This window comes from Anoplopoma fimbria, chromosome 8 (assembly GCF_027596085.1).
Source record: "Anoplopoma fimbria isolate UVic2021 breed Golden Eagle Sablefish chromosome 8, Afim_UVic_2022, whole genome shotgun sequence".
In the NCBI taxonomy this organism is placed as follows: Eukaryota; Metazoa; Chordata; class Actinopteri; order Perciformes; family Anoplopomatidae; genus Anoplopoma; species Anoplopoma fimbria.
The window spans coordinates 26,659,154-26,672,537 of record NC_072456.1 but is presented as its reverse complement, the minus strand read 5'-3'; the positions used below and the strand labels follow the sequence as shown (position 1 = coordinate 26,672,537).

Below are 13,384 nucleotides of genomic sequence, written 5' to 3'. Positions count from 1 at the left end.
GGGGAAATAGCCCTAATGAAAGGTGTGAAAGGTCCTTTAAGAGGGGTTGCTGCATCATGGAAGAAGACCTTATATACATATAAATGACAAAACAACAACAGACTGTGCACCAGACCATTCGTCCCATCACAGTCCCTGGTGGTCCATCATCTCTGCAGGCGACACCAAGTGAGTGGGGCTCCTTTTGTTTAGTTTCGGTCATTATTTTTGCTTTTTGTTTTTAAAGTGCAGTCCAGATGCAGGTGACTAAAAGGCAAGAAACAAATCACACAGAGAGAGAGAGAGAGGGGTGGAGCACAGGGATGGGAAAGAGGATTGGCACATACATCAGAGAGGTCTGACCTGGAGAACGGGAGCAGGACGGGGAGGAGTCTGTTAGGCTGAAGGTAAAAAAACAAACAAAAAAAACAAGGTGTTATCCTGTCTATCAGTCACTCCCTGGACTGGTAGAAGAGGATGTATCCTGACTCAGAGTTCTTGGAGATGTCTGAAGTAAGCCCGTAAAATTCCTCGATTGCCTGGGCGTCAATTTTCTGCACAACACAAGAAAATATAGATGTTTACTGAAAGAAAAAAACAAAAGCAAAACAATAGCAAATGTACAAACGGATGAGTCAAAGACAATCGCAGCAGGTTGAGAGTGAGAGTGACGCACCTCAACAATGTCGTCATCAAACAGCAGCCAGAAGCCGTGACTCTTCACTATGGTGATGTAATGACCTCTATTGGGGCCACTGAGGAGACAAGAGACAAACAGTGACTCTCTATCGAACACAGAACCCACGCTGTCCTACATCTGTCTAAGCTTCCTGCAGGAGCAGACGGAGTCATCGGTACATCAGCGATGAGCCACACAGTTTGCCACACAGATATTCATTAGACAGTGGAAAGCCATTATGGTGATCACTTTTGTCCATTGATTCCTGATAATGGACGCCCGAAGGGCACTAGCCTGCTTGTACCATGGTAATTTGCCATAGTAATACAATAAAGACCATTAGTTGATATTTTAATAAGATTTTGACAATTCATTCACTTCATTTCCCTGGAAACCCTGAGGGTTTGGTAATACCTAGAACATCACTACCGTCACATTGGATTCTCATACAATGAAAACAGCTCAAGCAAAAGACAGACATTTGATGCAACTCAGCAATGGGAGATATTTGTAGTCTGCTCAGCTCATAGAACACTTCGGCTCAGAAAGCTAACGTTATGTTAGCGATAGACGTCGCATACGGTTGACAAATATATCGTTTGATTTGACATTATGTTTAACAACAGGACCAGCTGACTATCCGTCAATGTCATTGTCCCCAAATCAATATCACTAACAAGAAATATTGTTTAGCATAACTCTAGCATAAAGCTAACGTTATGCGAGCTAGATTAAAAGACAATAACATGGCGTACTGTTGTACAGTACATATATATAACATTTAGCAATATGTTTAACAACAAAACTAGCTAGCTATCTAGCCATGTCATTGTGCCAAAATCAATATAAATATTTTCAGTAATTCCGAATGTGTACAGTGGACAAACAGAAATATAATTGACAGTGTGTTTAGCAATCAATATTTTCACAAGCAAATTCATTTTTGTATTTTTTGTTTTTCATCCAATGTTTCAAGCGTATTCATTAAGAACATGGAACAGACGCTTTAACCAGAACTACTAAGTATGTATCCATTATCAGGAATTCATTTGCACCCTGGTGGTTTTTTAGAGGTGGACCACCAGCTGTTCTTATGGAGCTCACCAAATGTTAAGTCTCTGAAATATCTTTACATGCATATTTAGTATCACATGATATCGTACTATAACTCATATTGGGGCCTCTTATGTTGGGCTGTTAATCTGCACACTGTACCTGCCACAGTGAACCACCACAGCCACGAGGTCGTACATGCGGTCCAGGTTGACTGCATCCCCGGACGTGTTGAACAGACGGAGTTCTAGCGGGAAAACCACCCGATAGGACAGCTTGGTGTAGCGGTGCAGCTGCTCCATGTACTTAAACCTCTTCAGGTGAAGGGCCAGGATCATAGGAAGCTTCTTCACGCGCATCCTGTAGAGAAGAAGCACACACATAGGCTCAGAGAAGTGCACGAATATACATTATTATTATTATTGAGCTCACCGCTTTACTGACCGCTTCTGTGCTTCCTGTTTGCTGCAACATGTCTCACAGTAGTATTTGTATTCGCTGCACAACGTCTCTGTGTTGCTGAAGTCCCTGGAGGGGAGAACATGCAGCGGGAGGCTTAGTTACTCAATCTCATTCAGACCAAAAAGGAGTTGGAATACGGACGATTTACAACCTTTGAAATCCAACAGAATGTTTAATAAATTAATACTACCTGAGACAGTGTGTTATTGATGTGTTCTGCTCTACATCCACAGAAAGATCCAGAAAATCCTCATCTTTGCTGCTCACCTGTCAAATAGAAAGAGACACTGAGGTGTTAATTCAAATAGAAATTTTCATTCAAATTCAACGTAATAGGATGGTCAGAGAGGAGGACAGATTTTTTTTGTGCACCATTTCCATTGCGACGAACTTCCTTATAAACTAAACCTGCTTACGACATGTCACAGACTCACTGAGGTGAGGTTTAACAGTAACGATTTAAACAAGTAGTGGAGTAGAAACCTTACGAAAGCGTAGAGAGTCAAATTTAACAACTTCCACAAACTCTTGTCACATCACAGGAAAGCAAATAACTATCACCAGATGAGTAACAACGTTTTCTGCAGCCAGTGTAGCATTAAAGCATGGACATATCTTACTGACAGTCAAGGCTGCAGGTACAACTGTTCTATATCCCCAACCCGTCCATTCATTCCTGATAATGGACACCCCAAAGGGCATTATAATGCTTACACCATGGTAACGTACCAGTGAAAAAAATGAAGACCACTACTTTTCTTTCTTCATGTATTTTGCAACTAAAAACTTAGGTTTTCTTGTTTTGTGTCACAGCGTAGGAAAGCACATTGCTATCCCCAGATAAGTGACCATTTGGTTTGGCCCACTGTAGCACTATAGCATGGACTTAGCGAGACAGCTAGGTAGCTAGCTTGCTATTTCCAGCACGCTTTAATGCGGAACAGGAGGCTGGTTGGTCAGCGGCATTGCTTGTTGCTCGGGAGATGGACAAGCTAGCTAGCTACTAAGCTAACTAACCAGTCATCTGTCTCTAGAGCTGTGTTTGCTTTCTTCCCGGCCAGCTCGACAGCTCTCTTCATCCCCAACTGACCATTAACAACAACGGCCATTTCTTTGTACCAGTGAAACCAGTGAAATGACCACGGAATACAGTTAAATGTCACGTCTACTCCTTTTCTATTTCTATGACTATATTCTTCTGACTGGATCAGTGAGAACAAGCTAACACCCAGACCCACACACACACACACACACACACACACACCACACACCACACACACACACACACACACACACACACACACACACACACACACACTCCTTGAAATGCTGATTGTACTGATAATCTTTTGTCTCTGTGCGCCGCAGTGCCTTGGTGTTTGCAGGGGTCGTTCAAGGAAACCCGTCACACTGTCCTCGCCATAAAAATGTGTGAGGACAAAGCCTCATCCAGCCGTGACGTAGAGGTGGGTGGCCCGAGCTCACCGGCTGTGATCACTACATCTTTTCTTTCATTTCTTTCTTGTTTTTTTGCATCCCTCAGCATCTCTGAAAAAAAAGTTAATCCCTTTTCCAGACTTATTGAGGACAGATCTGTTATTCAGGGCGACATAGGGAGAAAGAGGTGACAATAAATACACTAAGACAACTCAATAGACAAAGAAAGCGCACACACACACACACACACACACAACACACACACACACACACACACACACACACACACACACACACACACACACACACACACACACACACACACACACACACACACACACACCGTTTCACAGTTGAGGCAGCGCGTCTCGTTGGTCAGTGTGCCTTGGAAGATGTCGTGAACCCACGTGGGCTCCGTCTTGTTCTCCGTCTCGGTCTCTGCGGTTCCGTTGTTCTTGAGGCGCCCGTTCTGCTTCTCCTGCTTCTTCTCCTCCTGCAGGATGTCGGCCACCGTGTTCAGCAGGTAGTTGAGGAACTCGTGGGCGTCCTGTTGCATGTAGTTGTCGAACAGATCTGGAGGAGGAAGAGATGCAGAGATGAGAGAGCGGCGGGAACATTTTTGGGCCAGTGATCTTGATTTCCAGCCATTTAATAATGTCCATTTTGAATCCAATATTTATGTTTTTTGTACGGCCGCCAACTTTATTTTCATTATCTATTATTATCATTTATTCTCTGGATTAATCATCTTGAAATTTGTCTGTTCTGATTTTCTACAGATCAAAGATGCTGTCTTTAAATGTCTCGTTTCATTTAACTAACAGTCCAAAACCAGCAGATATTCAGTTTAATATCATGCATGGCAGAGAAAAACTTAAAATCTTTACGTTTGAGAAGCGCAAACCAAAAACGCGTCCATACCAGCGGGTGACTTTGTGCACTTCTTATATACTGCCTATTATGTTGACATTTCTTACCGAATTTCCGTTTCTATTGGATGCAAAAAGCGGAGATGGCGACGGCCACAAACCAATGGGTGACGTCATGACAACTACTTCAACTTCTTACATACATTCTATGCTTCAAACAGCAGTATTCTAGCTCTCCACCCTGTTTCTAGTCTTTTGGCTAAGCTAAGCTAACTGTAGATCATGTAAAAGAAATGGACAGGCCACACAGATGATACTAACATCAATTACACACTTCTGTTTTGACAGACCTGTAACGAGAAAGGTGAAAACTGAGAAGAGAGAGAGAGAGAGAGAGAGAGAGAGAGAGAGAGAGAGAGAGAGAGAGAGAGAGAGAGAGAGACAGCTGAACTAAAGCTTGGTCCCAACAGAGATGCTATTGTTCATTCACATAAAGAGCTTCCTCAACGTGGACAGCAGAGAACAGTCAGCCTCTCTGTCAGGTCTGCTCTCTGAACGACCTCCAGCATGCACCTGCCCTTCACCCCTCATATTCAGAGTACATTAAAGCAGCTCTGTACAGTGGTCTCTGCTCTCTGGTGCATGTGGAGAAAACAGAAAAACACCAAGACACCAAACCAACCAATAGGCTTGTTTCATGGGACACAAATGAAGTTGTAACAGGTATAACTGATAATTGAATAACGACGGCTCTGTTCCATTCATTTGTCCCAGTAGAACATACCAGTGAGGCAGCATGAACAATACCAGTCCCTGGAACAGGTGAACGTAATGCACACATCGTTAATGTTCTTAATTACACCTGAGCTTATGTCAAAATGTCTGCTGTTAAAACTGACCGTTGTAGGGATTTTTCACAAGTGTTACAACAAGTGAGTATCCTCTTTTAATCCTTATCTTAACTGATGGCAATTTGTTGGAATTATTTAATCATCATTTGATCTTTTTCCTTTTAGATTTTCTTTGCTTTTTTTATTACTTGTTTTACTGAGAAGCACTTTGTAACTTTATTCTTGGCAAAGAGCTGTACAAATATTTTATTATTACATGATGCACAGTGCATGTCTTTACTTTTCTTGATCTACTGTTAACTCTTTCATAATGTTGTTGCTTTGTGCTGCACCAGGTTTAAATCATCACTAGGGACATTTCTGGCTTTTTAAATGTTTCCATCATTGCAGCTGTGTTAATGTGTTTTTAAATTGAAGTTAAACCTCGGCTCCTATATTAAAATCTATAATTAACTGTGTAGCCAGAAAATATAGAAAATGAGCTCCTTAGCAACAAAAATGTTCCGATTGAAACCCATTAAGCCACAATGTTTGTTCCCTTTACAGCATAAAACCGTGCTTTCTACTACATAAGGCTTTCAATCTAAATTGTGTTTTTTTTTTTATATTTTCCACCAGCTTGAGTGATTTTCTCATGTTTGGGTCAAATAAATGCTCAAAAATCAATGTTTTTGCTAATCATTGACATATGAAAAATAAAAATAAAACAACTTGCATTTAATTTGCAGAGCGTAGCTCAACATTTGTGTGTTTTTTATTTTCATAAAAAACAACAGTGGCATTTTGTTAACAAAAACTGGGATTTAAAAGGCTAAAATTCTGAAAATGAATGAGTATTTGGTCATTATGATCAGGACTGAGTCACTTAAAGTGGAAAATAATATTAATATATATATATATATATATATGTATATTTAATGGCAGTTTTTATGGACATTAGAGCAATTATTTAAATGTTAGGCACACGGACTGAATTAATTAATTAATGCCTATTTATTGCTGCCACCATTAAAGGCTTAGTCAAAAAAATATATTATTTTTTCATCTGGCACAGAACTCCTAAAAACTGTATAGAAAAGTGCTCTGTTTTAGTAAAAACTGCATCAGGTCTGTTCTCTCACCGTTCTCTTTCCGTAGGCGGGAGATGAACTTCTTAGGCGGGATGACGCCCACTTTCTTCTTCTGCGTGGCGATGGAGTGGAAGAGGTCGGCCAGACATGTGAGTAGGTTCTCCTTCTTCTTCTGCTGGGCTTTGTAGGCCAGCACGTTCTCCCGGAAAGGCCGGCAGAAGTAGAGAGCCTGGAGAACCGAGTTACAGTAACACGTGTTCCCAAACTGAGGGGGGGAAGGAAAGAGGAAACAGAACAGAAGATGAAAATGAGGACACAAGAACAGGTGGATGAGGACAAAAAGGGGATTCAGTCCATTTAAGATTATCTGTTAAAGCTACAACAAGGAACTTTCTTTTTGTGTTGATTTTGGCGGTCCCTGTGGACAAAAGTGGTAGTGTTTTTGAGCACCAGCGTCCCTTTAGAAAACCTCTCATTTTACTGCAGCAAGGTCTGACAGTCTGCCCCGCTCAGTCCTGGTTCTGGTTCTCCTGTGCCTCCCTTCCCTCCACAGTTCTGTCCACGGTGGACTGGTCTCTGCTGGAGGCTGAGCTGAAGGAGTTTCTGACGAACCTGCATGATTTCATCTGATTTTGTTGGAATCAAATGCACCAGAGTCCCTTTAGAAAACCTCTCATTTTACCAATCTTCTCTCTGATGGTCTCGTTTACTGATGGAGGTCATATAGAGGGATCAGGATTAAACTGAGACTGATTCAGGACCAGTTCCTCACAGAACACCACATTATAAAAATATTTCACTACAAGCCAAAGTCCTGCATTCATAATTCCACTTAAACCTAAATATTTTTTGACCTCTTGGGGAAGCAGAAACAAGTGTTAAATTGATATGGCAAACATATCATGTTTTGTTTCTATTCATTCATTCCAATATTCTGTCCCTTAGAGCTCTGTTTTTGGTCTCCACTTTCAATTAGCAAGTGGAAGAATACAGATGTAATTGATTGTTTTTTATCCACTTGGCAGTCTTGACTTCTAGGGTGTTGAGAAACATCTGTGTTTCTGTGAACCCCATGTTTAGGAAACAGAACATCCCTATATTGGGAAACACACTGGCAGACTGTACCTTCAGGACCAACTATCCAGCTGAGGACATGACTCACTGAAAAATGACACCAGTGTTTATTTGGCTAAAGCCCTTTCATTTACGTAATAGAGGATTTGGTGACACTCACGTTGACCAATCCAAAGTAGTGCTCATTGATTGGGAATTGCTCCGGGCCGATGTCTTTCTCCAGAGCAGAGGCATTGGTGCCCTGAAGGGTAAGGGAAAAGAAAAACATGTTTTGTTAATCATCATGTAGAGAAAAGAAAGCCTACTTTGCTTAGTCTAATCTATGCGTATGTAGTCAAATTAATATGGAAATGTGTAGCCGAGGAGCACAAACAGGTTACTGAAGGTGTAAAACTAAATCAGAAGCCTCTCTTTCAGACAGTATAATTGATAAAACTATCCTCTTTGGCAAATTTCAATATCAGTTTCCGAGAGGACGTGTAGATCGTCTCGATGTCTTTTCCTGCCCGAAAAAAACCAACCTAAACCTTTCTGTCAAAGCAGAAAGAAGAAGTGGTCTAAATAGGTGCTCATGTCAGAAGTCAGGGGTATTTTGCTCCTGATTGCAGAGACCACTTATCTCCTGTCAGAGTTCAGAGCTTTGTTGAGCGAACACAGGAGGCAATTTAGTTTTGGGGAAGGCTTTGAATTTCAATTCCATTTCTCCCCGTCAAAGCAGACAGCGGATACGTCTTTATCTCGTTCACCGCCTCCACGTCTGAGCACGAGTCCATGTACTGTACACACGGACACAAAGGGGCTGCCACTTAATCTGTTGGGTATTTTCTCGTTTATTCGATTCTTTTTTTCCAACTATGAAATGCCAGAGAATGGTTTCATTGTGTGCCCAAGATGTCCTCAAATATCTTGTTTAGTCCACAACTCAAAAGGTATTCAGTTTATTGTCACAGAGGAGAAGAAAACAAAAAATATTCATATTTAGGAAGCTGTAATTAGAGAATTTAACGTTTTTATCTTCCTCAAAATGTACTCTAACCAATAAAACTAATATCAAAATAGTATTTTCAATATATATATATCGACACTCGCTTTGTATTTTCCTTCAGCCTCACCTTTTCTATTAACTTTATTTATTATCTACGCTGAAGTTTTTGACAAACAGAAAATCAATGCAACCTTGACAAACTTTCTTCGGTCTGAACTCCGGCTTTGTTTGTCTGAAAGAAGCACAGACTTTGTGCTGAAGTTGTTTATCGTAATGCAGTGTGTTGGTTTATGTCTTTATTTTGCTCTTGACAACATAAATATATAACTTTATGAGGCACATTTCAACAGAGACGAAGGAAGGAAAAGTACAACACTGTTCATTCATGCATCTGCCACAAATCAATATTGGAACCGAGCTGGAGTTGCATTGCTTTAATTGGTAAGTATCTTAAGTGTGTATATTTTGTTGTCAGTCGTTTTGGATCAATTTGTCATAACTTCTCAGCATGTAAGAGATGATTTTATAGAATTATAGCTGCAGATTGAACGTCTTTTAAGTCAGACTTCCACAGAGAGGAACAGAAAAGTGTTTGATGTGATGACTGTCCTGAAAAAAGAATTACTAAAGAGAGTGGGGACCCTGATAGTAAACTGGATATCTTTTTGAAGAAAAAAAACAAATATTTGCTGATTCAGGCTTCTCAGATCTCAAGATTTGAAGCCAGTTTGAAGTTGGAAATTACAAACGGTGCATTTTTTTCACAAGATGCTGTCCTTTTTTAAAACAATACAATTAATGTTTTAATCGAGAAATGATGGCTTATGAAAGAGACAGTCCTAATTGGAAAAATGTTCATATTAATGTTGTGATTCTGGCCGTCGCCATCTTGGCTTTTATGCAACCAGTAAATAGAAGGTGACCATATATGGACTGAGGAGGAGTGACGTAGAGATGGCGTATACGTCTCAGGTGTCGACCTGTCAATCAGTGTGTAGCCCCGCCCTAAAGCATCCCCTGCTTTATGGTCTGTTTGACTCTAAATGGAGCATCATTTACTAAATGAACATCATGCTGTATTGAAGAAGACTTGAAACTAGAGATTGAGACCATAAACTCATGTTTACAATGTTTACTGAGGGAATAAATCAAGAGAGAAGTAGAGTCATTTTCTCATAGACTTCTATACAACCAGAGGAGTCGCCCCCTGATGGACAGGAGAGAGAATGCAGCTTTAAGACATGAAGCTTTGACTTCACCTTTCAGAACACTGGTATCGTATCTGTACTTGGTGCATCCCTAATATATTATATATACTTATTAGACATATTTCCACCTAAACTATGTCCATTCATACTTTAACTTGCCTTCAGCAGTGTCATCACACTTGTTTAGGACGTCTATCTTCACCAATGTGACTGTAAAGCTCACACAACATCTAAACCTTGTTCCGCATGGCATGCTGGGTAATAACTCTTGTTGATTGGTAAAAAACATTAATACAAAAACCTGCACTGCAGGCTGTTTTGACATCCCTGCTGGACGTCTGTCACCAGCCCTCTGCAGCAGATTATGCAATCCACAACAGAGCTGTCAGAGCTTCATTCACCTGTCAATCACCGCTGACAGCTGCACAGACGAGCACCGTTGTCAACGCGACAGGGAGGGATGTTTATGGGATGCAGGCCTGTCCGAGCACCGAGGTAAAGATGTGCATCTCGTGTGAATAGTGACCAGACTCACTGTGCATCCTCCCTCCTCACTGTGCATCCTCCCTCCTCACTGTGCATCCTCCCTCCTCACTGTGCATCCTCCCTCCTCACTGTGCATCCTCCCCCCTCACTGTGCATCCTCCCTCCTCACTGTGCATCCTCCCTCCTCACTGTGCATCCTCCCCCCTCACTGTGCATCCTCCCTCCTCACTGTGCATCCTCACTGTGCATCCTCCCTCCTCACTGTGCATCCTCCCTCCTCACTGTGCATCCTCCCCCCTCACTGTGCATCCTCCCTCCTCACTGTGCATCCTCCCCCCTGCACTGTGCATCCTCCATCCTCACTGTGCATCCTCCCTCCTCACTGTGCATCCTCCCTCCTCACTGTGCATCCTCCCTCCCTCCTCACTGTGCATCCTCCCTCCTCACTGTGCATCCTCCCTCCTCACTGTGCATCCTCCCTCCTCACTGTGCATCCTCCCCCTCACTGTGCATCCTCCCTCCTTCACTGTGCATCCTCCCTCCTCCCTCCTCACTGTGCATCCTCCCTCCCTCACTGTGCATCCTCCCTCCTGCACTGTGCATCCCCCCCCTCACTGTGCATCCTCCCCCCTCACTGTGCATCCTCCCTCCTCACTGTGCATCCTCCCTCCTCACTGTGCATCCTCCCCCCTCACTGTGCATCCTCCCCCTCACTGTGCATCCTCCTCCTCACTGTGCATCCTCCCTCCTCACTGTGCATCCTCCCTCCTCACTGTGCATCCTCCCTCCTCACTGTGCATCCTCCCCCCTGCACAGGGAGTCTATCTGGGGGAGGAGGAGGAGGAGACTCACCCATGAACATCACCACACACCAGGTTAAACAGGCGAATCTGTCAACACACACACACACAGCAGGATTTACTCACCATATTACAAATGGAGGCGATATTTCTGACAGTCATTTAGTTCACAGTGTCCCCCTTAAATAAAATAAAACATGTTTTTAGAGGGAGGGAGGGGGAGAGGGTTTGATGCTGAAAAAAAAAATGTTATTTTGCAGCTCTGCAGGCTGCAGGAGGGGGAGGAGGAAGAGGAGGAGGAGGAGGAAGGATGGGGGGGTGGGGGGTGCTTCAATGTCAATGACACCTCGCCTTCATCCTCACACTCTTCCTCGTCACGCCAAAAAACCCAAAAACACCGTCCGTGCACTGAGAGGGTCGAAGTTGCAGCAGGTTGTTTGCAGCAACCATCCAGGAAATACAAGCCTGATGTCTGTGAGGCTGCGTCACCAAGCCCCGCCCCTATGTGGGATGAACGCTGCAGCTGATTGGTTCGGGACGGCACTGCGGTTTTTGATTGGCAGGGTTGAGGAGCCAATCAGAGGGCTGGGTGATGATGTTGAGGTGCAGAGCAACGAATGAGGAGCTGGATTTGGACGCAAGGGTGTGTGGGAGTTGTAGTTTGAAGTTGGGAGAGATTTTGTAGGCTTTATGTCAAACTATGTTGGGATGAAAGATTTATCAAAGATGCACTTAAAAAAGTTATATTTTATTTAAATTGGTTGAGGGGAAAAGTAAAAAAAAAACATTTGTCAGCATTAAACATCCCCAGTTAATTACTTATATTATATATGTTTTTTTGTATTACAAGTTTTTTTTAATGTTTAAATATGCAAATGAGGCATTTTCTCATTAAATATGTGCTTATTTTCATACATTTCCAGAACATAAATGTGTACATTGGATAAAGACAGGTTAAAAATCCTTGTTTCATTTTGTTGATATATTAGAGTCAAAGGTTTTGACTGAGGGAATTAATGATATCTCTTTGTATCACTCCATAAAGCACAAAATACCATCAACAGACACAAAAATCAGTTTTCTCCATGTTTTTAATTACTAAATGTTGTATAAATCAGGCTATGAATGATATCTGAACAAACCCCTCTGTGTTAACCTTCAGAATATAGAGAGGAATGAAGCTGTAAAGTTTGGTGTATGTAAGAGCTACTGAAGTGGAGATTTCTGGATCAGAGTCTGAGAAAAAACTCATTTAGAGAAAACGTCCTTTAAAGATATGTTTAGTTAAATTACATACATGTTGAAGACTCTACAGGTGAATAGGGTAAAAAAATAACTAATAGATATCAACATGAAACTTCACCAGTTGATTACTGACATTAAGATGATTATTTTTTGTATTTCTGAAATGTTATGTTTAAATATGCAAATGATGAATTGTCTTATTAAATATCTACTCATTTTCATACATTTCCAGAACATAAACCTGAACATTGAATAAAACCAGGTTCAAAATCCATACATTTTCTTAATGTTTTTAGTAATAAATGTTGTATAAATCAGGCTCTGATTTAGTCTGAGAAAATAACTAATTTAGAGAAGATGGCCTTTTAAGATATGTTTTTTAAAATTGCATATATTTTGAAGACACTACAGATGAATAGGGTAAAAAAATAATCAAACAATAAAGCGGCTTCAGTTCTCCGTCATAAAGGTAAAGAGGTGAAAATATTCTAAATATAGCGTTCTCTTAAACTGATATTGATTCTTTTAGGTTTCTAAAATACGTCCACAGCAGAACATTGATCTGCTCCGTGCTGGTTCTCCTGTCTGTTTCTACAAACATCTACTGTAGTGAAACACTGACTGTGGAGGAGAACCTCACACAGACACACTGATAAACATCACTAATGTCCCTTTAGCATTGATCATCATTCTTGACATTTTGTAGACTACGGAACTAATCATTTAATTTGCAGGTATCCTGCAAACCACCAATTAGCTGACCATAACGAAAAGGTAAGTGTCCTCCCACGTGGAGCTCTGCAGGGGGCCCCGGGGCCCTCGGGACCCCCTCATTCATCATCCGCTCTTTGTTCGTGCTTTCACAACAATCGCCCGGCCAATTATCTCCTTAGCATTTCCATGTGAACAAAAAGAAAGGAAAACAACAAATAATTATGATAAACACACTTCAAAAGGAACGGGGAAAGAGAGAGAGGAATAAAAAAGTATTGATGGAAAAACAAGCAACAGAATAACGGTGTTGCCAGTTTGAGCCGCGGAGGATGGGAGAGTTTTCATTGTTCATGAGACGTTTGAAATGCGACAGGGTTTGTTGAGATGTGTGTTGATTGACGTGTTCTCACAGGTTTATTCATGAATGCTTTTGATTGGCAGGAAAACAATCTGTGGTAGCTCAGGAACAAAA

General features: G+C 41.6%; 1 protein-coding gene across 2 annotated transcripts; it reads right to left on the bottom strand.

Moving 5' to 3' along the window:
* Positions 1-348: 348 nt before the first annotated feature.
* On the bottom strand, positions 349-11,115 carry usp46 (ubiquitin specific peptidase 46). Of its 2 annotated transcripts, none has more exons than XM_054602224.1 (9): positions 11,080-11,115; positions 7,635-7,715; positions 6,452-6,665; positions 3,954-4,183; positions 2,364-2,440; positions 2,156-2,239; positions 1,874-2,071; positions 656-734; positions 349-533 (listed from the first exon to the last, which is right to left on the bottom strand). In XM_054602224.1, exons 1-9 carry the CDS (start codon positions 11,113-11,115, stop codon positions 432-434), a joined length of 1,101 nt encoding a protein of 366 aa, XP_054458199.1. In that variant the 3' UTR covers positions 349-431. The 2 variants fall into 2 exon arrangements, with proteins under 2 accessions (XP_054458199.1, XP_054458200.1); XM_054602225.1 differs by having other exon boundaries at positions 6,452-6,629.
* Between the last annotated feature and the right edge of the window lie 2,269 nt (positions 11,116-13,384).

Bases quoted from the DNA above. Each gene is read 5' to 3' on its own strand.
- usp46 (XM_054602224.1), bottom strand. From the start codon at position 11,115: ATGACTGTCAGAAATATCGCCTCCATTTGTAATATG. The intron at 2,441-3,953 runs GTGTGTGTGTGT...TCTATTTGACAG, and splicing joins GCTGCCTCAACTGTGAAACG to GTGAGCAGCAAAGATGAGGA. The intron at 2,072-2,155 runs GTCAGTAAAGCG...TCTTCTCTACAG, and splicing joins AAACAGGAAGCACAGAAGCG to GATGCGCGTGAAGAAGCTTC.